Source organism: Didymosphaeria variabile (genome assembly GCF_027946475.1).
Source record: "Didymosphaeria variabile strain IMI 356815 chromosome Unknown scaffold_9, whole genome shotgun sequence".
Classification (NCBI taxonomy): domain Eukaryota; kingdom Fungi; phylum Ascomycota; class Dothideomycetes; order Pleosporales; family Didymosphaeriaceae; genus Didymosphaeria; species Didymosphaeria variabile.
In genome coordinates, this window is record NW_026611628.1 from 708,267 (window position 1) to 731,591 (window position 23,325).

General features: G+C 52.3%; 7 protein-coding genes across 7 annotated transcripts; 1 reads left to right on the forward strand and 6 right to left on the reverse strand.

Annotated features, from left to right (window-relative positions):
- Positions 1 to 2,522: 2,522 nt before the first annotated feature.
- Positions 2,523 to 3,491, reverse strand: DIP2_2 (beta transducin; the record flags this gene model as incomplete). The annotated part of the gene is made up of 2 exons (XM_056220256.1): positions 2,523 to 3,159; positions 3,331 to 3,491. 2 exons carry the CDS (start codon positions 3,489 to 3,491, stop codon positions 2,523 to 2,525), a joined length of 798 nt encoding a protein of 265 aa, XP_056065559.1.
- A 1,201-nt stretch (positions 3,492 to 4,692) lies between these two features.
- Positions 4,693 to 5,539, reverse strand: N0V89_011526 (uncharacterized protein; the record flags this gene model as incomplete). Its single annotated transcript, XM_056220257.1, has 2 exons — positions 4,693 to 5,413; positions 5,499 to 5,539. 2 exons carry the CDS (start codon positions 5,537 to 5,539, stop codon positions 4,693 to 4,695), a joined length of 762 nt encoding a protein of 253 aa, XP_056065560.1.
- Positions 5,540 to 6,165: 626 nt separating this feature from the next.
- Positions 6,166 to 7,366, reverse strand: N0V89_011527 (uncharacterized protein; the record flags this gene model as incomplete). The annotated part of the gene is made up of 4 exons (XM_056220258.1): positions 6,166 to 6,654; positions 6,704 to 6,914; positions 6,998 to 7,189; positions 7,344 to 7,366. 4 exons carry the CDS (start codon positions 7,364 to 7,366, stop codon positions 6,166 to 6,168), a joined length of 915 nt encoding a protein of 304 aa, XP_056065561.1.
- A 628-nt stretch (positions 7,367 to 7,994) lies between these two features.
- Positions 7,995 to 9,479, reverse strand: N0V89_011528 (uncharacterized protein; the record flags this gene model as incomplete). Its single annotated transcript, XM_056220259.1, is given in 5 exon segments — positions 7,995 to 8,544; positions 8,598 to 8,822; positions 8,872 to 9,052; positions 9,071 to 9,143; positions 9,369 to 9,479. The coding sequence occupies 5 exon segments, from the start codon at positions 9,477 to 9,479 to the stop codon at positions 7,995 to 7,997; spliced, it is 1,140 nt and encodes a 379-aa protein (XP_056065562.1).
- A 1,376-nt stretch (positions 9,480 to 10,855) lies between these two features.
- Positions 10,856 to 13,860, reverse strand: N0V89_011529 (uncharacterized protein; the record flags this gene model as incomplete). The annotated part of the gene is made up of 4 exons (XM_056220260.1): positions 10,856 to 11,242; positions 11,300 to 12,744; positions 12,925 to 13,455; positions 13,506 to 13,860. 4 exons carry the CDS (start codon positions 13,858 to 13,860, stop codon positions 10,856 to 10,858), a joined length of 2,718 nt encoding a protein of 905 aa, XP_056065563.1.
- A 981-nt stretch (positions 13,861 to 14,841) lies between these two features.
- TRM5 (tRNA(m(1)G37)methyltransferase) lies at positions 14,842 to 16,308 on the reverse strand (the record flags this gene model as incomplete). Its single annotated transcript, XM_056220261.1, has 2 exons — positions 14,842 to 15,983; positions 16,044 to 16,308. 2 exons carry the CDS (start codon positions 16,306 to 16,308, stop codon positions 14,842 to 14,844), a joined length of 1,407 nt encoding a protein of 468 aa, XP_056065564.1.
- A 345-nt stretch (positions 16,309 to 16,653) lies between these two features.
- Positions 16,654 to 21,575, forward strand: N0V89_011531 (uncharacterized protein; the record flags this gene model as incomplete). Its single annotated transcript, XM_056220262.1, has 2 exons — positions 16,654 to 16,714; positions 16,744 to 21,575. The coding sequence occupies 2 exons, from the start codon at positions 16,654 to 16,656 to the stop codon at positions 21,573 to 21,575; spliced, it is 4,893 nt and encodes a 1,630-aa protein (XP_056065565.1).
- Between the last annotated feature and the right edge of the window lie 1,750 nt (positions 21,576 to 23,325).

Sequence of the window (23,325 nt, forward strand, 5' to 3'; positions counted from 1 at the left end):
TTGTTCGTGGTCCGATAGCTCGATAACCAAGCGAACGCCGCCTCTCTCTCCTATGAGACAGATGTGTATGCTTTGATCTCGGCGCCCCGGACTGTTTTCCCCACCTATCTGCTCGTTTGGTACATCCACAACCTGAAAACACACACCTCCTGCGCCTCTAGAGATATTCGACAGTCTTCCGCATTCTCTGGACCGTGCCATACCGTGGTGCCAAAATTGCCACCAATCTCTTCACGACACGGTTCTTTGGATACTCGGGCAGCTCATCGAGGCGTCCGGTTACCCAGGATCTTGGTGGGAAACCCAATTCTATCCATCCCTTTCTGAGTTCCGCGATCTCCGATGTATCTTCGTGAAGGTGACTACGATGGCGAAGCAGAACAAGCAGGAGTGCGCGCTTGCTTTCAACACGTATATTGCAATCCACCAGGCAGCTGGACAACCGAAAGTCGGTCGAAAGCAGGCAGAACGCTATGCTGGCTCCTGAAAAGGAAAATCGAACAGTGTTGATACAGACGCAATTGAAGGGGTAGGCGAGCTATAAGGCAAAAACGTTTTGTTGACTTGACAATTGCTAATGGTATGTACGATCCTTGTGGCAGAATGGTACGCAGGAGCTGGTGGAGTCTTTCACCGTCGAATGGGAACGCGTAAAAGGTGAAGTGAAGCGAAATCCATTCTTGTTTGTGCTTCACCCAGCATTGTACGCAGCAATGGAAATAGTATCTATTTATAACTGCCAGCCCTCAACGACCTGTTGCGTTACCCATCCGTCGTTCTGAAATACACGCCTCTGCTTCAATCAACCGCACTCCAAGGACTGATTGACAGTGCTGACATTACCTAGTCAACCGACAATCCACGACTTCAGGAAAACGACCGTCACCTCCTCCGATCACTCGGCAAACAGCGCATATTCGTACCCCTTGACTGAAAAATTGCACATACGCCGTCAACATGGACATCGACATGACAAGGGACACGATGACCTGTTTGGCGTGGATGGCAGTTGCTCTCGTAGGGTTGTTTCTCATGTCGGGTAGCCTCTCAGATGCCCTCCGCGCCTGCATCCAAGCTGCGTGCTACCTCTCCATCTGCGCAGCCGGAACCATCCCAACCTTCATCCTTCTTCGCCCTGACCGCGGCAACCTACAGCGCTTCATGCAGTCTGAGCAACTCAGCCATTTGCTTCTCTCGATACTCCTTGGCCTTGTATGGTCCGCAATCAACCGAGGCATCATCAACGCAATCGATTTCCTGTTGACAGTTTCCACATCTTGGTACGGTCCTTTGATCCTCGATTCACCTCCGCCCGGACCATTTGCACACGAGATCTTTGTCGATGCCCGAATGCTAGTCGGATTCTTCGTATGCGCTCTTGAACTTACAGGAGCGTTCAAATTCATGATGTGGTTGGACGCTGATCATGAACGGCAGTCCGCGATCGCTCTTCGCAAGTACAATAGAGCGAACCGGGCGGCAGCTGTACGTCCGAGGGTCACTCGCGAGCAGGTGGAGAAGATGTGGGAGGATGGTGACTATGGCATGGTGTTGGCGGCCTGATAGGAATACCATCCGCCTTGAGAGGATGGCTGAGTGGGACGCGACAATGGAATGTATCTACAGAATGTTATGGCACTACATTGTCCAGCTGGGAGTGACATAAGGTAGCAGTCTCTTTACTGGGCATGGTGGAGGGACGAAGCTAGCACTGCCGTATAAGCTTCTTGTATGACGGCAGAAACATGAATTGGAATCTCACGGTCCGTTTTGGATGCAAGCAGCGAGTCCAGGGACATCATTAATCTACTGAAGACTTCAGATGCGCGGTGACTCAGAAAGTAGCGAGTAGCGTGAAGCCTAAGTGTCTCCATTTTAGACTTTTTGAGTGACCAGTGACCTGGGCAGGCATATGGAAGCACGTGGCGGGTCCTGTATGTTCCATCATTTCTTGATACCAGAGCTATCTCTCCATGCCTTGACATGTTAATCGGCATTGGCGCCCACGAGCCGGTTCAACCCACTCCGACAAAAACACCGAGGATCCAACTAAAACATGCCATCCATAAAGCTGTCAAAAGGACAGGATATCCAGAATAAATGTGGCAGCCGACATTTCGAAGGTCCTTAAGTTACAGGCAATGCGGTGCGGCTTCCTCAGGCTCCTGTCCGGCTTGTTCGTCATCCAAACAGGGTGTGAGCACGTGCTGCCAGTAATCGTGGGGAAGGGACCACTGCGCATCCACCCTGACTTCTGATGTTGCGATGTGGATCTCGGTAGAATAAGCAATGAAAGAAGTATGCTCGCATCAGGCAGTTCAGACCTATCATAGTAGAGGCTGCCATGGCCAAGGGAAAGTTGTCGATGAGGAGCTCGATAGTGAATATCCTGCAGGTCTACTTCTCCGATAAATAGATCTCGCCTACCAATCGTCGTCAAAGTCAACGTCAACCATCACGGACGGGGTCGGACTTCGCGATATTGCGTCAGTAGGTGTCTCGTCAGTCGATCAGGAGGGAGCCTACAGGGGAGCGAACACGAGGTCGCGTTGAAAATTGACGTCGATGCTCTTGCCCGCGATGCCCCGATGAGACGCCTTGATCAACTGACTGCAAGCATCTTCCGAATCTCCGACAAGCTTTGTTAGAGCGTCCGTGAGAGGTTTAGGTTTGTCACAATAACACCGACCGACAGTCGTAAGAATGCAGACCTGACGGAGCGCAGGAAAGTTATCGAAGTTCCCAGACTGGCTCCACCACACAGGAAATAGGCGTTCAGATAGTGGTTCCAGTTGCTCGGTATGTTGAACGTAAGAGTGCCAATACAGACGTGTCGATAAGTGGATCCGGGTGATGCTCTGCTGCGCAGCAATGGGGAGCAGGCCGACCCAAGCCTTCAGAGGTCGAGGATTGTCTGCCTGGAAAGCATTCATCTTGAACGGTATCAAGGCGGTTTCCACGTACACTTGGCGCGAGACCAGAAGAAGCGCAAGGTATTCCTTCTTCTTCCGCTCGGTCTTCCCTAGTATATGCTCTTGTGGGGAAATTTTGAATGTCTCGTCTCCGAGTGTATACTCGTAGATGGTGGATCTAATTTCGGGCGGAAGTTGTAGAAAGGGTGAGACCTCTTGGTTCTCCTGCGCTCTGTCTTCTATTAGCCTTGACCTTGCATGCCGTGAATACAAACGAGTAGTATATGTATTACTCTATGAACTGCACAAGGAGGGCGATTCCAGCAATCGCCGCGCAAATGACCGTGGTCGAATCCAGCCTCGTCCAATTTTTTAAAGTATATCCAGAGGCAAAAGGGTACCCAGCCGCAGCACTTACATCTTGAAGAACTTGCCCCTCTTGCGATCCACGTCCAACAGTCCGTTGGGGAGGAATATCACACGCGGGTACGTCTTTGCGACTCGAGAACCGCCCGCTCTCGCTGTCGGTGTGGACGGCACCGCCGTGGGCTGTTCTGCGCTCGCCGAATCGTTGGTCATAGTGAATTCTAGAGAGTTGCCCGTGTTCGGAATGGCTGGTTGTATTCGTGCCCAGCCGTGGCAGTGACAAAACGAAGGAGAGGGCAGTAGATCTAGAACAGGAGTGCGTACGCGGGCTCTGGTGGCGGACGGTGAGCTCTTTGGGGGGTGTCTTTCGTATGAAGCAGATGCGGCAGGGGGCGACGTGGATATTATGGGGTGCGCGAAGGTGCGGTGGGACAGGTGAAACCAGTGGCAGGCACACAAGCCAATCTCAACAGGCCCCTAGGTAAGACAACGGGTACGTGCACGTGGCACACTCACTTCCGAGATTCCCTTCTGGTTAGACGTGCGCCTGTATGGACTAATGTCATTGTCTGAGTGAAGGGCCTACCTCTCTTCATGTTTAAAGGTACTACAGGTACTTAACCGTTTGCGCTAGTACCGGGTGGCACTTCCTTCGCTAGGTATATACGGCTCACGCACTATTCAACGATCAATACCAAAGGATCAATACTTTCGATTACTAAATTAGTATCTTGAGAGTGCTATGATGTCACAGCAAACGGGGTTACCCAATCTGTTGAAGCAAAAACCCAAAACGATCGTCGACCTGCGGGCATATCGGTGACTGACAGGAATCTAAGCTGAGCCATCGTATGTTAAGATTTGAGAGTGCTAGATAAGAGCTTCACGGTTCAAATTAGCATCTGGCTTTCCACCCACCATAATGACATGCGGACGATATTCTCGAGACCGGGACAATCAGTCTTCAATGGATCTGCAAATTGTATACTAACAACCGCAACCGCTAATGTTTGCCACATCAATCAACGGCTTCAAGCGTAAGATCCGTGTCCAGACAAGATGGTGTTGAATTCAAATTACCTGAGACATCCCCAATCCACCGCCAAAGCTTGTGAACTTGTTGAGGAGATATCTGCTCGTCATACTATGATACATGTACGACTCTAAGATGAGCATCGCCTCGATTGTCCGCTGCAAACCAAAAGATTGCCAAATCGTTGTTTCCGTCAAATAGAAAATAATCAACGATATTGCCAGTAAAACCTCCGAATTCAGTGATACGTTCCCATAGTTTCACTAATGGTAATTTAGTGACGATGCAGAAGCCAGCAGACCGGAAGTCGGCAGACGTGATCTCCTTATCAGAACCTCTGCCAAGTGTATTGATAGCCTGTAACTTGTGAGCGCAATGTGCTTAAAATGCTATTAGGTAGCTAGTGTACGGTAGAAGGCGGGTTCCGTGGGGCGGCATACAGTGATCTGGAAGGGAAAGTGTTGCGCTCCGCAAACCGATCTCGGCATTCGTCCAGCCAAAATTGGCCTCATGAAGCGTGCTCTCCAGCTTCTCCAAAGCTGCTCGAGTCGAATTGGATGGGAAAGAAGGGCTATGGTGCCCGTAGTGTTGACCCGCAATGACGACCACCTCAATGCGTTTGACCGACGGAAGCAGGAAGCTAAGCAGATAATTCTGCAGATCGAGTTCTTCTACAGCATGTTCCGGGTAACCGGCCATTATCGTCCTGCATTGGGAATCGAAGCCCACGAAGTCAACCTCCAGCTGAATCTCGGTAATCTTCTCGCGCTGCTCGGGGTGCATCGTCCTAAGTAAAGGACATATGTGCCTCAGCCGAGTGATGGAGAAGGCATTCTGCTGAAACGGTAATATTCGCGCTTCCACGTAGAGCTGGCGACAGACAAGAACAAGTGATAACCAGTTCCGCTGGTCGCGTGGGCGTCGGGGGTTTTGCCGGTCATGAAAGCTCAACGGCGGGAGGAACTTCATGTTCGGGCTTCTCCAGTCTGGGCCTGTACGAGTCTGGCGGAGGACTTCGTTGGCAAAAACGTAGTGATAGATACTGTTGCGCACCTCGCCTGGGAGTTGAAGTAGAGGACTGTTCACCTGGTTGGCCTCCACACTAGATATATGTGTTAGAAATGGTTGCTTTTTGTTCGAAAAAGTACATGGACGTGTTCCGTGCAGATGAGGTCGACGATACTTACATGCTCTGCCGCTCAGCACTCGGCTGGGCGAGGTTCCGCATCGAATTGCCAGGAATGTGATTACGGGGCACCGTCGTATAAGCCGGTCCAGTGCGACGAGGAGTCGAGAAACTAAGAATGAAGTCTCTAAGACTCGAGTCAGCAGGTTTATATAGAGGGCAGAGACGACCTGTGTCGGTCTATGATCCAAAGAGCTAGTGACATCCGCTTAAACGGTGTTTTCAGACGCACAGGCACATGCACAGGCAAGCTCAGCACATCGAAACCGGAATATGAATGGGAAGTCCCGGAGCCAGGTAAATGGCTTACAATCGAGAGAGACATTGACGCTTTGGCGGATGAGCTTTTTTGGTCCTGTAAAAGGTATCGGAGCTACTAGAAATGTCGTAGGGTACTTTCGGATACAGAGATGAGGCACGAATAATACGAGGAAGAAAGCATAGTGATATCGATCAGATGTTAACTGGGGCATTATCTCCACTTTGCAGACAATAATACCTATTACTATCTTCAGATGCCATGGTCGAAGGGACTCTTCATTAGCCCCGATGTCCAGCTAGAGTACCAAAGAGGGTACATCCGTCGGATTTGACATGATACCCTAGATCTCGAAAGCTCGAGTATCGATTGGAGGCCACGACCTTGAATTCTCCCCAGAACAGGGAAGCTAAGTGTCAGCTGAGGTAAAACCCGCTGGGTCCAGGTAAAGTAGATTTCGAATATCCCTCTCAAGTAGATCCTGGCGAGGATAAGTGTGCCTCCTCCGCTTCAGTCCAAGCTCTTCATCCTTGGCATCTAACGCCTCCTTCTCGATTTTAGCCAGTGCCTTTGCAAGCTTGATGGCGTCTTCGGCCTGGCGTCTAGCCGCGTGATAGGCGTCCATCTCCTTCTGTTCTTCCTCGGTCATAAGCTTCGGGTGAACGACTACTTGGATTGATGCAGTCCACAACTCCGATAGGCTCTCGAGGAAAGGTAGGAGTTCTTGAATTACACAAGTGTAAAAGCCGCCCTGGTGGGTAGCGGGTGCAGGCGGGATACTCGTATCTGCGCGAGGCGGCTTGCGACAGGCACCAGGCGGCGGCTTCGTTCCATCATCGTAAGTTTTCTCTTCGGCGTGCTCCAGGTTCCAATCCAAATATTTGTAGCGACAGTCATGCTATAATGAGATCAGTGATAGATCGAGTGACAGATACAGCGTTTCGTACCGCAATTTGCACGTAAGCGAACTCGTCCTCGGGCAGCAGTCGGTAAGGTTGCGGGCCATTCGCGCTGCATTGCCATTTGACAAGGACATCGACCATCTCTTCGCTTATCAGATTATGTGCGTGCTGGCGTTGATACCGCTCGATCTTGTCCCTGAGCATGGCCTTGCATGTCTCCGTGATGCCCGATGCATATTGGACTGAGCAGTAGTCACTGTTCACTATATGTCAACTCCAAATATCTTTCATCGTGACAAGCCAGAAAAATGTTTGAGACGAGTGTGCGCGTAATCGTACGTTTTCGGCAACAGGGCAAGTTCCTCCTCAGCAGCGGACGACGCTAAATCTTCCGCAATCATGCGGTGAATGTTTCCAGTGTTGTAGTCAATCGCATTCAGGACAGCGGTCACGCGCTGTTCGACGTCAAGCAAGTGCTGAGCAGCGTTTGTTGCTCGTGTGACATCCTTGCTTGTGGGGTAGACATGGCGCCTGTATGACTTTGATCAGCTTAGGCCTTTGCCAGAGTTATACAATTGTCGCTAACTTGTTCTTCGCATCCCACGTCTCTCCGTTCCTGGGCCAATTAAACGTTCTACGAGACAGTAAGCTTATGTAGAACTGCATGCAGCGCAGACAAACTCACGGTGTCTGCTCTCCAGTGGGCATCTTTGCGGCCAGTCAGGTTGATATAAAAGAAAATTGGATACGTTTTCTCAATGAGGTTGCCCAAGCGTGTGGAAGTATCTTGTGCGTGCAACTTGCGCGGATACTAAGTTGAGGGGAGAAACTGCGCGCCCGCACCGTGAGCCACGTGCGTTGCTCCGCGCACATGAGGTGAGTGTACGCGACGGCTGTAGACTTGGTGAAGGTGCACGTGAGTGAAGGCAAGGACCTCGTTTGACAAGTTCGTAGATTCAGTGCCTGTAACATTCAACCATACTTCAGCAGTACGGATATCACCGTCAGGTGGGCTTCATCGGTCCGCTCAAGTGGGCTATCGTTGTGCTGGAGTTTTGGTAACAGATAATAATGCACTTGCCGTTCCGTAGATACCAGATGGTGGTGAAACGGTTCCTGCGGGTGCACCCGAAGGGATCGAAGAGGAAATTCGACCATTCGATTTGTTGACGTACATTCCTCTACTACCTTTATTAGCAAGTGGAACTTAATTGGTTGAAGGCGGCTTATACTACCTCAGCGGCCCCGTCACAAAGGCTTCACGAGCTGTATAGGGTATCAACGATGTTCTCGTCTATTACGTCTGATTTTCTATGCTTCAGACCGTGCCAACTCGCTACCCTAACCTATGCCACGATCCCTTCTTCTGATGACTCACGAGCTCCCTCTCGTCATCGCTATCTCCCTTCCCCTGCATATAATCACTCTTCACGCTCCCGCCCTCGGTCAGATCATCCAAGCTCTTACTCTGCACTACGCTCATCTCTCCCGGGTTCAATCCCTTCACCTGCACGTTCTCGCCAGCAGGCCCCAAAACACCCCCTTCAATAGGCTCGCTCCGAATATGTATATCTTTCGTGACCTTGATCTGATCGCCCGTGGGCATGAAGCTGACTGCCCGGCCGGAGGCTTCACGCCCAGACGCTGACTTGAGCCCGAAGCTAGACAACTCGACGATCGATGAGCGGCGTGCGTGAGTCCCGCGCGTGGCGCTGGATTTCTGACCCGAGGTGGACAGGTTCGAGGAGTCGAACTCCTCTGCGACGCGCGAGCGGACACCTTGGTTTTTGCGGGATGTAGACACGGCAATACGCTTGATGAGATTGGCCATGGTCATTTCAATGTTGAGCTTTACGAGGTAGGCGAGGGGGTGGAATTGAATGTATCTGATTGAACTTTGCATTAGTAGGTGTGCTCGCGAAGCGAAAGGGAAGCTTACATGAAGGAGTTCGGAATCGACATTGCGGCGATTATCATGACGTCCATGAGAAGGGAGACGACGATAATCTTCTGGTTAAAGCGGAGGAGCTTGTTGTACTTTTGGAGGCCGTTGTTGATGAGGTTGGCTTTTACTACTTTCAAGAAATACCAATTGAGTGCGGCATCGATTAGAAGATAGATGACCTTTTCGATGCGGTCCCAGATCTCATTCACGAGTATATACCTGATCACTGTAAGAAGAGGCTTCGTCGTGACAGAGAAGAGGAACATACGTATGATTGACTTGGAGGCGGGCCGGAACCCAGATGTTGAAAACGCTGATGTTGATCGCAGTCACAATACCCGCAGTTGCAATCATGATCATTCGTGAACGGTAGCGATCGGGTACGATAAGGCGGATTCTGTTGATGATGATCTGGAGTAGCAGCTGGACTTGAATACACCACATCAACACTAGATAGGATTAGATACGCGAGAATGACTTGTCGGAAAGGTTGCGTAGAGCCTTTGGGATACTCACGAACTGTGGAATAGAAGTAGAAACCTATGCAAATCAGCCATGCAAGCAGTACGGGAAGAGAGGAAGCTTACTCGGTCTAATATATTTCAAGACGAACAGGAAACACTCCAGTCCCATGATGAATGATGCGCCCATTTCCAGCCATATCATCCATATGTACACGCTCCGCAAAGGCGATCGTGAGCTGTGACACTGTTTGTATCCTAGCCATGCAGCTATCAGTAGATTGACAAGCGTCAACGCCCATACCACACATATTATGGCGATGTCGGTGTGTGTTATGGCCTCATTTGTAAAGTCCTTGCCCACGAAAGGGCCCCAGGGGCTGGAGTCGGCCTCTGGTCTCCATTCCCTGTCCATGCTGCGATCAAGATGCGAGGGAACGGCGGTCGGAACCAAGAGACGCAAAGAAAGAGGCAAACGCGTGACGAGAATAACCTGGACGGTCACGCCTTTTCAGATATCCATATCGCAAGCAGAAAGGGGCTGCCATTTGCTTTGAACAAGAAGAAAGAGAGCAGCGGGAAGACCAGTGACTAGTTCGGGCTCTGAGACCTTGACAGAACGCTGGCATTAGACTTTGCTAGCGGACTGAGGGAGACGTATGCGAATTCTAACCGCGACTGAGCCGCGTTTCAAGGGGATGCGATCTTGGATCAGCTGCCCCGGCCCTACAAGCGCAGCACCAGATCGACGACACACTCGCACGGATGCCCACTTCAAGGCAATATTGGTTAGCCATGGTCAGCATGGTCGGTAGGTTCTGTGGGGTACAGAGGGCGATCCAGATAGGCGAAGACGATCTTTGGTAAGAGGAGAGATGGCCATGCAAAAATCGGATGATTGAGGGTCTAGAAGTCGTCGCATCAAAAGCTAGATAATTATTGGGCACTAGGAATGAATCGCGTTGTATGGGAAACCCTCATCGATTTGTCTCGTGGCGTCACGCTTTCGGGGACAGGATAATCCGAGCATTAAGCAACGAATGAGAAGCCGCGGAAACCCAGCCGTGGGCCGCGTTTGCATCGAGTCATGTGTAGACTAATTCTCCGGAGGCTCGCGACTCCTTCTACAAATTTTCCTCAACATGGGAATGCTGTCAGCAATGAATCGTGTTTTCGTTCAACCAAAGGGGCATTGAGTAGGAGCTCGCAGCGGTACTATACGCAGGAAACGAAGGCCTAAGTATCAATGCGAGAAGTAGATAGGAAGAACATGTACCATAGGAAGAACAGGCGGCAGAACTGCGGGCCTACCAGGTGTCAATGGAATTCGTTCATTGGTGTCAGCTCTTATCAAATCTTGCAGCTGCGAAGGAACGAAGGTTCGTGATTGTGAGGCTGAGAAGGCTGCAGGGCTATAATGACCTAGTCCCATCTGGGCCCCGTGCTTCCTCGTTTAAGTTTCCAGAAGCGGCGAGCTGCCTTCAACCTGTACGTGGAACGCCGCTGCGACACTGGATACAGGATTCCGGTTTACTGGGTGCGATGCATTGAAGCCTGGCGATGACTTCGACACTTGTGAGGGGTGAGCACCATATATTCATGGGGAATGTCTGCACGCAATCATTGGTAAATCTTGATGCCCGAAGCACGATTGGGCACATATCTAGTCTGCGCATAGCTTCGGACCTTCGCAACAGTGCCACCGAAGCCTTCGATGATGCTCAAAGACTTACGCCAGGTCCAGTTCAGTTCCCTAGCAATCTCCGTCATACTTCTCCTTATCTCGTCCTGCTAGTGCCATCCATCATCCGAGCTCCAACTCCCACCACTTCTTCGAGCCTCAGTCTTCTTCCCGTTCACGCTGGCCTCCCTCGATTGCCGCTTGACCCAATCCCTCGTCCTGTTCATGCCGGCCGTATCAGTGGGAGCAACTATCTTCTTCTTCTTCTTCTCCAGCTTGGTCTGCAGGTCCAGCAACCCATCGATCAGTGCCTCTTTTGGGACCTTCTTGAGCTGCTGCTTGACATCGTGGATCTGGGCGAGTGTGGTAGGTTGAGCGACGGTGCGCGGATCGATGGGACTGGTGGTGAGGAGAGCGGCGTCGGAGGGAACGACATTTTTACCGAGCAGTTTGCGGAGGTTGCCGTGGTCGCGATATTTGAAGCGGAAGACAGCGTACTGTGTCTGCATTAGCATCCAGAGGCATATAAGAAGAATATGCCTGTATGGTCTTACAGGCTTCTCTAGGCTATCGAGGTATTCTGGTCGACCAATGGCGTGACCGTACTTGGCGCCTTTGCCGGCACGCACCTGGTGCTCGATGCCTTTTCTCGCTGCGTCTTCGCGGAGGACTTTCAAAAGCGGCTCGGCCTCCATACATTCTTTTCTGCTACCTGCTTTGGGGCTCCTCTCTGACCCCGGAGGTGGGAATTGTCTGTGCCGTATGGTCCCTGTTTCTGTTGCCGGAGAGCGCAATTGTCGATACTTCGACAGCCGCGTTTTTAAAGGCTGATCTTTCGATGCGGCATCCTTTGTCCATGGGTTAGGTTCATTTGCCAGGGTTCTTGGCTCCTGCGGAGCGGACCAGCCGTTGACATCAGCCTGCCAGCTGTCATCATTGGCTACCACGTTTTTAGGCTTCGTGGGCTGTTCCCAGGATGTTTCCTTTGCAGTGTGTCCGTACAGCTTTTGAACCGTCCAGTCGTCCATGACTGGCTGATATTCTTGTTCCGTTACTAAAGGCCAGCCGCCTGATGAACCAACTCTATCCTTCACGCCCCAGCCATTGTCGCCTGTGGCCTGGAAGGTTTCCTTCTGGCCCTTGCTGCCATGCACTGTCTTATCGGAACTAGTGTAAATCTTCTTTTCATGGCCTTTTCCAAAAGGTGTTGATTGGTTCCAGAAGCCTTGAGGTGAGGTCTTCTTCTCCGCTGCTGCCCACACTGTAGGTGCGACCGGGGCCCGGTTTCCTTCCCATGTCGGTATGGTCTTGTCGTTTCTAAAAGCATTGCGTACAGACTTTTCAAAGGTACTGAAACCACCACCGTGCAGTCGCGTCGTTCGATTCAAGCTCACCGCAGGATTTGTAGCTACCGATCGTCTTCGCGTTCCTTCATCTTCTTTCAGAGAGAGCAATTTGCTTGAAAGTTCATTGACGGATGGCGTTTGACTCAATGCAGGCGCTATAGTAGACGGACCCGCTACATGCGAGATGCTTTCTGAAGGGTGCACAGGTAGAGCCCATGAGCCGCTAGATTCTGAGCTTGCTTCAATGTGTGTCCATCCATCACCGTCTATCTTTGACTCCCATACAGATTCTGAGGGACGAGACCGTGAGGTAAGCAGGTCGGAGGGATGGGCCCAATGGCCTGTACGAGTTGTTCGGGCAGTCGGCCATGGAGCATGGGTTTCAGGGGCGCCCCAGCTCATAGGTATCAGCTCGCGCTCATACTCAGAAGGTTTCCACCCACCCAGTCTATTTTCATGCTGGTTTAAGTCCCATGTATCTCCGGTATTTCGCGAACATGATCTGGTTTCTTCTCCAGACTCCCAACCGTTCTGGTCATTCCATCCTGTCGATGGCTGAGGGAGGTGTTGATCCCAGCTGACATGCGTATTTTGCGAAGGTGATTGAGGGCCTAGAGGACCGACCGGTAGAGGAGGGGGCGGCGGTGCCGTTCCTAGTCCTATATGCTGGACTGTACTTACAAATGGAGAAACCATCGGTTCATGAGGTAATGGCCAAGAACCAGGGACGTGACTAGGAGGCGCATTGAGGTCCCCAACGGACATCGCGGGGCCGTGTGATGATGTCTGGTAAAACCTATCAGAGCTCCGTTTGACCGAATTCAACAATGCACTGTCCAGTGATCGCGGGTCGAATGGCAGGTTCGGTCCAGCACCACCTTGAACACTGGGTGCCGGCGCGTGCATAGAAGCAACCCTTGATTGGTGCGGTACGGGGACGCTGCCATATTGAATGCTACTGACTAAGTTTTCAGGGCTTCGGAGAATGTCGTGCACCTGGTCCGACGTCTGACGGACCGGCGAGGTGTATTTCGGCCTCCTGGCGTAAGATCCTGAACTCAGTGGTGGAGGCGGACCACTGTGGAGATGTGAAGGGCCCATTGTAGGAGCGCCGTATCTGCCCCCACCCCGCATGTACTCATAGGCCCGATCATCGTATTGCGGCTCAGGTGAGTTGGGTGCTCCGTCAAGACTGAAATGATGATCCGGCATATCGCCTGCACCGTCCAAATTCATGGGCTTGACTTTGTTATCGGCAGATTTAGCGCTTCGCATACCGGCGCAGCGTAATACGACGACTTCAATGCATCCGAGATTCTCTAGAACTCCCGGCGAGCAAGCCTCAGGAGCCTCATTCGCAGATACTGCGGAGTGTAAGCTAAAGTCACTCGGCGAGGGTATCTGAGCAGCTCACCGATATCGAGCCTCTCAAAATTCCAATCCCGAGCTATCATGGTTCCGTCGTCTTGCCGCTCTTCCTTCTGCCGGACTACGAAATCTACGAAAGATTTCCGATCCAGCGGCTTCCGCAATTTGAGATTTTGACGGTTGCGGTTGCATTGATATACGCCGTCAATGAAGACGTACATGGCTAGGCCTGGGGCGATGAACTTGCTCGACGAGAGGCGGATAGCGAACGGCTGCGGCCGGCCAGGCACGGCGACAAAGGTTTCAACACAGCCGTCGCCGTAAGCTGTGCCGAACTCGTGGAGTTGAGTCTTGCCATCGGGAAGCTCGATGAAGCAGTGGAGGTCTTTCAGAGATGGCATTTCCACTGCAAATGAGGCGGCGACAGCCGCGATAAAAATGAGGCAAGAGAAAGATCGCAGGATATTTTCAGGATCGCAAAGCGCTGGTGGGCGCGTGCTACTGTAAAGAGATTATGAAGGTCGCGTGGGAGACGGAGCCCATCGTGAGAGGTTACTCAGACAACCTGAGAGAGACTCGCTCACGCCACATCTAGCGACATAATATACCCAAGTTGAAAGCCTCTGCAAACAGAACAACGGCCAGTGGGTTGGCTTTTGACCAAACTCGCAAATCGCATCAAGTGGAATTTTTGTCATCGCTGTTGTTAGGTCCTCAGGGAGGAACCGCTCCATTACAGAGCGGTTCCCCTTCACACATGGGCCAGTCAACGATCGCCATACCGCGAATCGTAAACCCCCTTTGAGAACAGTCGCGTTTGAATTGGAGCTGCTGCTACAACAATCGCTTCCTAGAGCCGCAAACAGACCCCGTGCTTCGCGTGTTCACGGGGTTCATGGTGGTGCAGCGGACTGATTATACGAGCTCCGCGAAAAGCGCGTGGGTCAGAAGAGGGACACAAGCATTACATGTTGTGAGTGAAGGGTACACACAGTAAAAGCGGTTGAGAAACGGTGGGAACAAGGAGATCATGATCCACGATTACCTCATCGCGCTACACAACCAATTAGAGGTGTGCTTACACTCGCAAGGCAGCTCTGAAGTCGAGGATGGAAAACACTTCGAAATTGCACGAAGGTGTAAAGATGGCCTCCCAGTGTCTGCAATCGACAGTTGAGCTTGTATTACCCCATGTAGTAGCTGGGAAGAAAGGTGCAAGCTGCAAAGCTGCTAAAGTGACGTTCGACAATTGGTATCTACATTTACATCACTCAGTTGGTCCATCAAAGTGCATTTACGTCTATGGGTATCAGCAAAAAGGCTTTTGAAGAGTAGAGAGAAACCATCGACCCTTCATCCCTTTCCCATGTGGCCTTTCTTCTTCATGTCTCCCTAAAAGCTACCTCCTCCGGCAACCTGAAGCTCGCACAAAACATAGTTTTCTTGGGCGCCACATCCCTCACATGGAAAACCTCTAGCTCCGGGGTTTCGGAAGTAACCTCGAAATTCAATTGCCGGCTGATCTCCTCGCAGATTTCCTTCGTCTCCACTACATGGTCTTTGCTCTTAGTGCTGAAGCAGTGCACGTGAATCATGGGCAGCTTGACGTCTGTGTGCGGTGATAAGAGTTTGCGGATCTCTGATGCGGGCATTCCGGGTATGTTGGAGTACAGTCCGATGTAGTTGTGGAGAAAGGTGATGGCGGAGGCAGGAAGGTTCATGACGTAGTGGCTGAAGATATGAGGCTGCACGAGCGTGCGGAGCGGTATGGGTGGTTCCGTGGGCTTTGGCGCGCTTCTTGAGTACTTCACCTTGGGGTAGATGGGTATAGAGCGGTCGTCCTTTAGAAGATCAGCGGCGCTTGACCGGATGAATGCCGCGCCATCGGTATTGAATGCGCGCACATACGAGTCGACTTTGTTGCTCTTGACGTTCTCGGCGAGGTACTTGTACGAATCGGGGTTGAGGTCGTTGGCCCACACGAAGCACTTTTTCTTGCCTGCGGGGATGGCGAAGGGCCCTACGCCGGCCATGACATCGCATATAGCTTCGCCTTCTTTGAAGAGACTGCAAAGCCGCTCGTGCTCGGTGTGAAGTCGCGTGTTCCAGTATACCTTTGCAAAGTCGAAGTTGAACTTGCAGCCCTGCTCGTGAACCTCGACGTTCAAGTCGTCCTTGCCATGTAAGACTTCATACTGGAACGTCCGGTATGCATTCTCCGTCCCTACATTGTCCAACTTGTTGATGACTGTGGTCACGATGGGATTTTTGTCTGCAAGCACAGTCGCAATGAGGCTCTTGTATGGTAGATATCGCTCTCGTAGATTGAGATGTGCAACGTGGCCCGCGAGGGTAAAGCCTGTCGGTATCTCGTCGTCATTCTTCTTCTCGGGCGGAGGTATGATGGCATTCGTGATCTCGGAATAGGTGAAGTAGTCATAGTCGAGTTTCAATTCGTAGGGTACTACGCCAACCGTGCCGGCTTGTTCGAGCTCTTGCAGTATCGGGCTCCAGGTGTTTCTATCTGCCTAAGTTCAGACTCAGTCCGACATCAAGACGCTGGTGGGGTAGGTATGAGTCGCACCGTTATGCACCACTTCCGGCTTCAGTAGCAGACATTTGCCGCCTTTTGTAGCGCGCGCAGCATCTATGTCGGGCCGTACACCATCGAGGCGGGTTCTGAGGGTGTCGCGACTGCGGTCGAGGTCGGTGCGGACGCGTGAGATGTCCTTTGGGTTGAAGATGCGCGCGGCCGACGTGTTGACCGTCTTCTGGAAGAAGGAGCGATCTAGCACCTTCATGGCGCGGTTGACGGGCGGCGCGAACATGTCGTTGGAATCGTCCGACATGGGATCAGAACTGCGTTTGAGTTGTCGTTCGTGTGTAAATCGTTTGGTTGTGCTGTCGCATGAATTATTTTGGCCAGGGTCCAGCACGTGCGTTGACCGGGGTATGCCTCGTAGGCCCAGGAGAACGGCGGGTGGGACAAGGATTCGCGTGTAATCTCGAGAAGTTGGCTTTCGCAACAACAACCCCATACGACGCCTCCTGAGCCCGCTGATACATCCACGAACCATCCACGACGTGCCATGAAGCCGCCCGGGCCGAGCGCATACTCTTAGACCTTAGACAAACCCGAACACAAGCATACGAAGCTGCTGCGCTGCGGCGCGGAATAAATCGCAGCCTGCAACATGGCGCCAGGAGGGGGAAACATCAAGGTGGTGGTCAGGTGTCGGCCTTTCAATGGCAGAGGTAGGACTTGTGCAGCTATCTTTAGCTAGACAAATACTCACAGTCGACAGAAAAGGACCGCAATGCGCAATGTATCGTCCGCATGGAGGGCGGCCAGACCATCCTCACGCCGCCCAACAATAACCCAGCCGTTGGCAAAGCCGCTGGAAAGGCCGCCCTTGAAGGTCCCAAGACCTTTGCCTTCGATCGCTCCTACTGGTCCTTTGACCGCGCAGCTCCGAACTATGCTGGCCAGGAGAACCTGCACGAAGACCTGGGCAAGCCGCTGCTTGAGAATGCCTTCGACGGCTACAACAACTGCATTTTCGCATACGGCCAGACGGGTTCCGGAAAATCATACTCGATGATGGGATATGGAAAAGAGTATGGCATCATCCCCAAGATCTGCCAGGACATGTTCGAGCGCATAGGGAGCATTCAAGATCAGAACATAACCTGCACCGTGGAGGTGTCGTACCTGGAAATTTACAACGAAAAAGTGCGAGATTTGCTCAACCCAAGCAATAAAGGAAACCTCAAGGTCCGAGAACATCCGTCGACTGGTCCGTATGTGGAGGATCTGGCCAAGCTGGTAGTGCGCTCTTTTGCAGAAATTGAGAATCTTATGGACGAGGGAAACAAAGCTCGTACCGTTGCCGCGACGAACATGAACGAGACATCCTCGCGATCTCACGCTGTGTTCACCCTCATCTTGACCCAAAAGCAGAAAGACGTCGAGATGAAGATGAGCGGAGAAAAGGTGGCTAAGATTAGTTTGGTCGATTTGGCTGGTTCAGAAAGAGCTACGTCTACGGGAGCGACGGGAGCTCGGTTGAAGGAAGGTGCCGAGATCAATAGGTCGCTATCTACTCTTGGTCGTGTCATTGCAGCGCTGGCAGATGCTTCGAGCGGCAAGAAGAAGACACAGGTTCCATATCGAGACTCTATCTTGACGTGGTTACTGAAGGACTCCCTGGGTGGTAACAGTTTGACGGCCATGATCGCCGCCATATCTCCTGCCGATATCAACTTTGAAGAGACGCTTTCTACTTTGCGATACGCCGACTCCGCCAAGCGCATCAAGAACCACGCTGTCGTGAACGAGGATCCAAACGCACGTATGATACGAGAACTCAAAGAGGAACTGGCCCAACTTCGTTCAAAGCTGAGCGGCGGCGGCCCGGCTGGTATGCCCATGGAAGAGCAGTATGCACCAGACACGCCGCTCGAGAAGCAAATCGTGTCCATCACGCAACCAGATGGATCGATTAAAAAGGTGTCCAAGGCTGAGATTGTGGAGCAATTGAATCAGTCTGAGAAACTCTATCAGGACCTCAATCAGACTTGGGAAGAAAAGCTTGTAAAAACCGAGGCAATCCAGAAAGAGCGAGAGGCTGCATTGGAAGAACTCGGTATCACCATTGAGAAGGGCTCCGTTGGCTTGTCAACGCCGAAGAAGATGCCACATTTGGTCAACCTGAGCGATGATCCGCTGACATCAGAGTGTTTGGTGTACAATGTGAAACCAGGTACGACCACCGTTGGCAATGTAGACAGCGAGAACCAGACAGCCGACATACGACTGACCGGTGCACAAATACTCCACGACCACTGCACATTCGAGAACGTAGACAGTGCAGTAACAGTAATACCAAAAGACAATGCCAGTGTAATGGTCAACGGGATCCGCATCGATAAACCTAAGCGACTGCGAAGTGGCTTCCGCATCATACTGGGTGACTTTCACATCTTCCGTTTCAACAACCCGCAAGAGGCACGAGCGGAGCGTGCAGAAATAGGCACAAGCTTACTTCGCCATTCGGTAACCGCGAGCGCTCTCAACTCTCCGTCACCACGGCCCGGCCACGATAGATCTTACAGCACAGTGAGCATGGCGGCCTCGGACGTTGACTCGGATAGCCCGCGAGCTTCATCGCCTGCATTTTTTCAGCGAGGACGCGATTCTGACTGGTCGCTTGCGAGAAGAGAAGCAGTCACTGCGCTTTTGGGTCCCGACCAGAAGATCGCATCCATGCCTGATGAAGAGTTTGATGCGCTGTTTGATGACTTGCAAAGACTCCGTGCTACGCGAAAATCTCGGCCAGAGAGCCGGATATACGATGTGAGCTCTGATCCGGAGGATATGGAGTCTGTGAGTTCATATCCTGTTCGCGAAAAGTACGCATCCAACGGGACCCTCGACAACTTTTCTCTGGACACCGTCTTGACGATGCCTTCAACGCCGCAGCCCGGCGAAGAGGAGGAAAGCTTCCGACAGATCCGCGAAAGTATGCAAGAGAAGCTTGAAAAACAAAAGGGGGAGTATCAGGCTAAGCTGCGGTCGTCGGAAGAGGATAACGTCGAGATCGAAGAGATCAAGGCGGAGAAAGCGCAGATGGAGGAGAACCTTCGTGCGGCAAAAGAGGAGATGCAGAAGCAGCTGAAAGCACAGAAGGAGGCCTTCCATCGCCAACTCAAAGAGCTTGGACACGAACCTCCACCTGAGCTGCCAGGGGAGAATGGAGTGGAGGACGGAGAGGAGATCGAGAAGCCCAATGAGCAGCATACGGAGTTGGTGAAAAGCGTGTTCCAGCAGTGGCGGAAACGCAAGTACGTCACAATGGCGGAGACGATCCTTCAGAACGCAGCGACCTTGAAAGAAGCGCAGGTCATGAGCCAGCAGATGGACAAGAATGTAGTCTTCCAGTTCTGCATCGTTGATGTGGGGCACAACATTGCGTCCTCATACGATCTGGTCCTAAACGGCATCCCAGGAGAAGACGATGAGTATCTCGAGAACACACCAAAACCATGCGTTGGTGTGAGGGTGGTTGACTTCAAGAATGAGGTAGTGCATCTTTGGTCGTTACAAAAGCTTCGCTTTCGTGTACGGGTGATGCACCAGATGCACCAGTACATGAACCGTCCAGAATACCTACAGCACTTCAGCCTTGAGAATCCGTTCTCAGAACCTTGCATGCCGGAGTTTTCGCGCATTGGCGATGCCGACGTACCTCTTGCCGCTGTTTTCGAATCGAGGGTGCAGGACTTTAGTCTAGATGTCATCTCGCCGTACACAACAAATGTTGTCGGCATTATACGCTTAGCCCTTGAACCTTCTTCCGCCGAAGCACCTTCGACTACTCTTAAATTTAATGTCGTAATGCACGACATGGTTGGCTTCCCGGAAAGAGAAGGAACTCAGGTCCACGCGCAGCTTTTCCTCCCAGGCATATCCGATGAGAGCGGGGCGACCACCACGCAAATGATCACCGACTTTGACGAGGCACCGGTCCGATTTGAGAGCGTTCATAGTATGAGCATCCCTTATCCAAACCCGCGAACCACGTTCTTGCGCGTTTCCATCTTCGCCCGAGTCACGTCTATGCACCTTGATAAGCTGCTGAGCTGGGACGACATGCGAGACTCTGCAACGCGGCCAACACAGAAGCGGCGTAAGGCTCGCCTCCCCGAGTCCGAATTCTACACCGAAGACACGCATGACATATTCTCTCGCATACAAGTCCAAGAGATATCTGAAGACGGCACATACAAACCGGTCGACGTCATTCAGAGCGGGGCCATGGACGCTGGCGTCTATCAGCTTCACCAAGGACTCCAGCGCCGCATCGTGGTCAACTTAACACATACCAGTGGCGATACCCTCCAATGGGAAGACGTACCTTCCATGCGCGTGGGCCGTCTCCGCCTCGTTGATACCGAGGGCAACTCTCCGAGCCTCGACAGCAGCCCCGTCCGCGAAGTTCCCATTAAGCTGGTTTCTCCGCCCGTCGTAAAGTCTAACGCTGACGGCACCGCCAATGTTACTTTCATCGGTCAGTGGGATTCATCAGTCCATAATTCGCTGCTCCTCGACCGCGCAACACCAGACAAGTACCGTGTGCAGGCTTCGCTTTTGTTTAACGTGACGTCGGCCAAACTCGCTGAGCCCATGGTCTTCAGTCTCGATCTAGCACTCCAGATCCGTAGCAGAACATACATGCGCCAGGTTTCCCTGTTCTCTTTCTCAAACTTTTTCGCGCAGCAGCGCGTCATCCACTCCACAGTCGGCATATTCAGCATCGCCATCCGCCCTACCAGCGTAAAGCGCGCCACAGACCTCTGGCGCATGAACACCAATGGCGACTACATCAAAGGTGAAGAGCACCTCAGCGGCTGGACACCCCGCGGCGTATCTCTCGTCCGGGACTACATCGCACTCAACAAACGCCGCCAACGCATCGCTGAGATCGAAACCGCGCGCTCCGTCCTCTCCTCCCGCGCCCTCACCACCTTTCCCTCCAACACCTCCTCGGCCACCCTCGACGCCCGCCAAAAAAACCTCCTCCAGCGCGTTATCGGTCTCTGGAAAAACGGCCGCGCACCCGCAGAGGTAATCCTCAACCCCACCAACCTCGAGCCGCCCACCAACGGTGCCGCCTTCGCGCCTCGCAGCCCGGACCCCTCGCCTTCCCGTGCCCCAAGCCTCGTCGCCACCGTGCGCTTCGTACCCAAAAATCCAGATCTGCTCAAGTCCTCCTACCTCCTTATGCCCGACCCGACGAACGCGCGCTGGGTACGACGCTTCGTCGAGCTGCGGCGACCGTACCTGCACATCTACAGTGCGGAGGGCGACGAGCTCAACGCCATCAACTTGACCAACGCGCGGGTGGATCACAGTCCGCAGATTGCGCGGCTTTTGACGGGTGTTGCAGATGAGACGAGGGGCGCAGGTGGCGTGGGGGAGATGGTGTGGGCTGTGTTTGCGAAGAGTAACACGTATGTCTTCCGCGCGAGGAGCGAGAGGGAGAAGATTGAGTGGATCTTGAGAATTGATCAGAGTTACTTTAGCTCGGAGAATAGTGATGAGAGTAGCAATTGAGAGCCGTGCCCGGGATCTGAATGTACATAGCATGGATGGAGGGGGGGAGAAGGAGCGAAGGAGTCCTCTTTTGTCACAGCTGCGACGAGTGTCATGACGACGTTTTTCTTTGTATGCTGCGCTTGGACGGCAAGGCGTTTTCGAATGCTTTTGGGATACCCTGAGCGATAGACGCTCGCTGGTGTGTTTTGTATAATGCCTTATAGAAAGGAGAGTTTGACAGTATCACTGGATGGCGAGCAGTGTGAACATAATTTTAACTGTATAATCAATTCTAAGATGGACTGTACGGTGGCGCATCGTCGTTCAGTAACGAACGCTCTCCGTAATATCACGTCACGCGATATCGCCTCCACCCAATCCCGATTTCCTTCAGTTTGGATCCCATCTGAAACTCCCCAGCAAATTTGTTCATCTGGTAGCTGCTAATAGACGGCAAGATATAGGAGATGACTGCCAAACATCCGAAGGATTGCTTGTGTACCACACACATTTCAGTGACTCCGCGCAAGCCCGTCCTGAACCAGTGGTTGCTGCCATTGCAACGGCGGGCGTGTAGCCGGGAGCTGATGTGATGTTTGCTCGTGCAGTCAGTGACGCCCGGGCGTTGTGATGGACCCAGTCGCGTAGTGGCTAGATCCACAAAGGTCCCGCTTTAGGCTCCAGCTGACACGTGACTGCCACCCACGCTAGCAGCACGGGCCTAGCTCTCGCCTATATAAGTCCCCTCTCCCTCGCGCTCTTTCTGATTCTTCATACTTACCTTCTTGAAGTGACCTGAGCTCAAGCATTCAGGCACTAGTCGTTCTCGCCTGCATTGCACAGCGCGGAGCTGGGAGCGACTTCAGTCTCCTTCGGGGGCCTGATCGGGGCAATTTTTGCTGGACGCAACTTTGTTGCTTTTTCATTGACTGCGTTGCCGCTGTGCGACGCGTTGAGGAAGAAGACGCTATAATTTACAAATGTGCCGGCGTAAACGTTACCTGTCGCGTCGCTCCATTGCATGTGGGTGACCGCTGCCGCTGACCTAGGCTTTCCTCGAGGGCTGCCTCACTTTCCTGCCTCACTTTCTTGCCTCATTTCCTCGCCTCACTTTCTTGCCGTTCCATCAACACATTCTGCCCTGACCGCCAACCTCGCTCGAAGATAGTGCGACATCTATTCTACCGGACTTCTCTGACTCCCACAAGTCGTCGGCCTGTCGCAAAACCCAGTCTATCGACACGACTTGAACGTGCAGATAAGCTACTCTATCAAGACACACCCGTCCGTCGTGTCGTGGCTCTTCGTACTCTTCACATTGCTAATCACGCCAGCACTTTGTCGTCAAAGACCGTGACCTTCGATCTTCGCACCGTGTGAATCGTATCCATGCTTCATCGCATAGCCCTCGCCTGTGAACAGGTCATCGATCAGCTCGAGCGAAAATTTGCGCGTTCAGGATAAGACAGGTAGATGAGTGGCAGGAAGCAGAAGTTGAAGACTGTCCGCGAGTCAGTGCGATCTTATTGTTGTCCAGCTGATGCGACTTACCGCAGGAGTTGACATATGTTCTCATCCAATGCTCTTGATGCTGGCGGGGGGATTTTAACGACCAGGACGGTGAAGGTCTAGTTTAAGGCTGTAGCAAGAGCAACTGCCCTTGTTCGAATTTCGATGTGAAAACTTTATTCGCGTCGCGTGTGTGTACAGTGGGCGACACAAAGAAAACTGAACTTCATGGTGCCAGATTCTCAGCTCCCTATGTCGG